We start from the raw sequence: 1,335 nt of genomic DNA on the forward strand, positions 1-1,335 counted from the left end.
GATTTCCGGGAAGAATTTGATATGGGTAAGGAACTACCTAGACTGTTAGTGTAGGCCTGAAAAGTCCATTAAAATAAATAATAATAATAATAAAAAATCTACCTAATGTTTTGATGTTAGCTGAAGTTTTACCAAAAGCATAAACAGTGCAGTGTGAAACTTCCTGGTGTAGATCCCTAATGCTCTTTTGTGTTTTTATTATTTTCCTCAGACATCCTCAATTATTCAGATGATACAGCCATGCAGAAATGTGTTGCTGAATCCCTCATTCAAAACAAAGGTTTCAATGCAATGGACATGGCTAAGAAGTAAGTATAGTCCAGAGGGAAAACTGAATCTAATGGATCTGTCAAATCCAGATTAATTTTAAGGAAAAAAAAGAAAAAAAAAAAAATACATGGCAGACAGACTGATGCACTATGTCCAAGCTAACCAACTAACTAGGCTGGCTAATTAACACCATTGCTTTTCCCTTTCTTTCCTCAGATTTGTCACTGAATACTACACAGATAAAAATCGGGGCTACGGAGGCAATGTGATTGACGTGTTTGCCAAGTTGAAGGAAACCAACAAATTGATTGATCCATTCCAGCCAGCTCGTGAACAGTTCAATGGTACGGGTTCCTATGGAAATGGAGGAGCAATGCGTATTGCACCGGTCGCTTTGTTTTGTCATGGGAACTATGATGTTATGCTGGATGTAGCGGCTCAAGCTACTAAACTGACACACACTCATCGGTTAGCAGTACTTGAGATATTGGGAAAATCCTACAATGCTGCAGTGAGCACCAAAGTTGTGACATAACACAAAGAAACTGCATTTACATTTACATTATATTACAACATCAGAAATTATCAAGAACCAAGGGATTATAGTTCACTTTTTTTTTACTTTCCTTATCCTATATTCTATTGGCAGGAAAGTAATGTCCTTAGAATTCTATCTCACCCTTTTCCTTTTCTTTTATAATCTTGACAGTAAAATCATATTCCTTTGCAATTTAATCCCATAGCACTTAAATTCCATTTCATGGAAAGTTCTTGTAATAACTCATTCCTATTCCATCTCCATTCTGTATTGTTTCTTGTAGTTTTTTTTTGCACTCCCATGTTGGGCTTACCTTACCTTCCGCCCATGTACCTATCTTGTGAAATGCTCAAGGGCTTCCTTTAATATCTCCTTTGCGTTCTTCTCATGCGTTTAGGTCGCGAAGATTCACTGCACGTAGATCTGGAAACAAAAACAAGGAGTTAGCCAGACTAGTTAGCTTGGTTGGTAGTGCGTCTGCCTTGTAAGCGCTAGGTCGCGGGTTCGATTCCCGCCCGGGACGGATT

The 1,335-nt window shown here is 38.4% G+C and overlaps 1 protein-coding gene across 1 annotated transcript; it reads left to right on the forward strand.

Annotated features, from left to right (window-relative positions):
* Positions 1-6: 6 nt before the first annotated feature.
* Positions 7-766, forward strand: LOC103522987 (poly(ADP-ribose) glycohydrolase ARH3-like; the record flags this gene model as incomplete). The annotated part of the gene is made up of 3 exons (XM_008488066.2): positions 7-25; positions 212-308; positions 487-766. Coding segments are annotated over exons 1-3 (381 nt in total), but the record flags the coding sequence as incomplete, so codon positions are not given.
* Between the last annotated feature and the right edge of the window lie 569 nt (positions 767-1,335).

This window comes from Diaphorina citri, unplaced genomic scaffold (assembly GCF_000475195.1).
Source record: "Diaphorina citri unplaced genomic scaffold, Diaci psyllid genome assembly version 1.1 scaffold13507, whole genome shotgun sequence".
NCBI lineage: Eukaryota > Metazoa > Arthropoda > Insecta > Hemiptera > Psyllidae > Diaphorina > Diaphorina citri.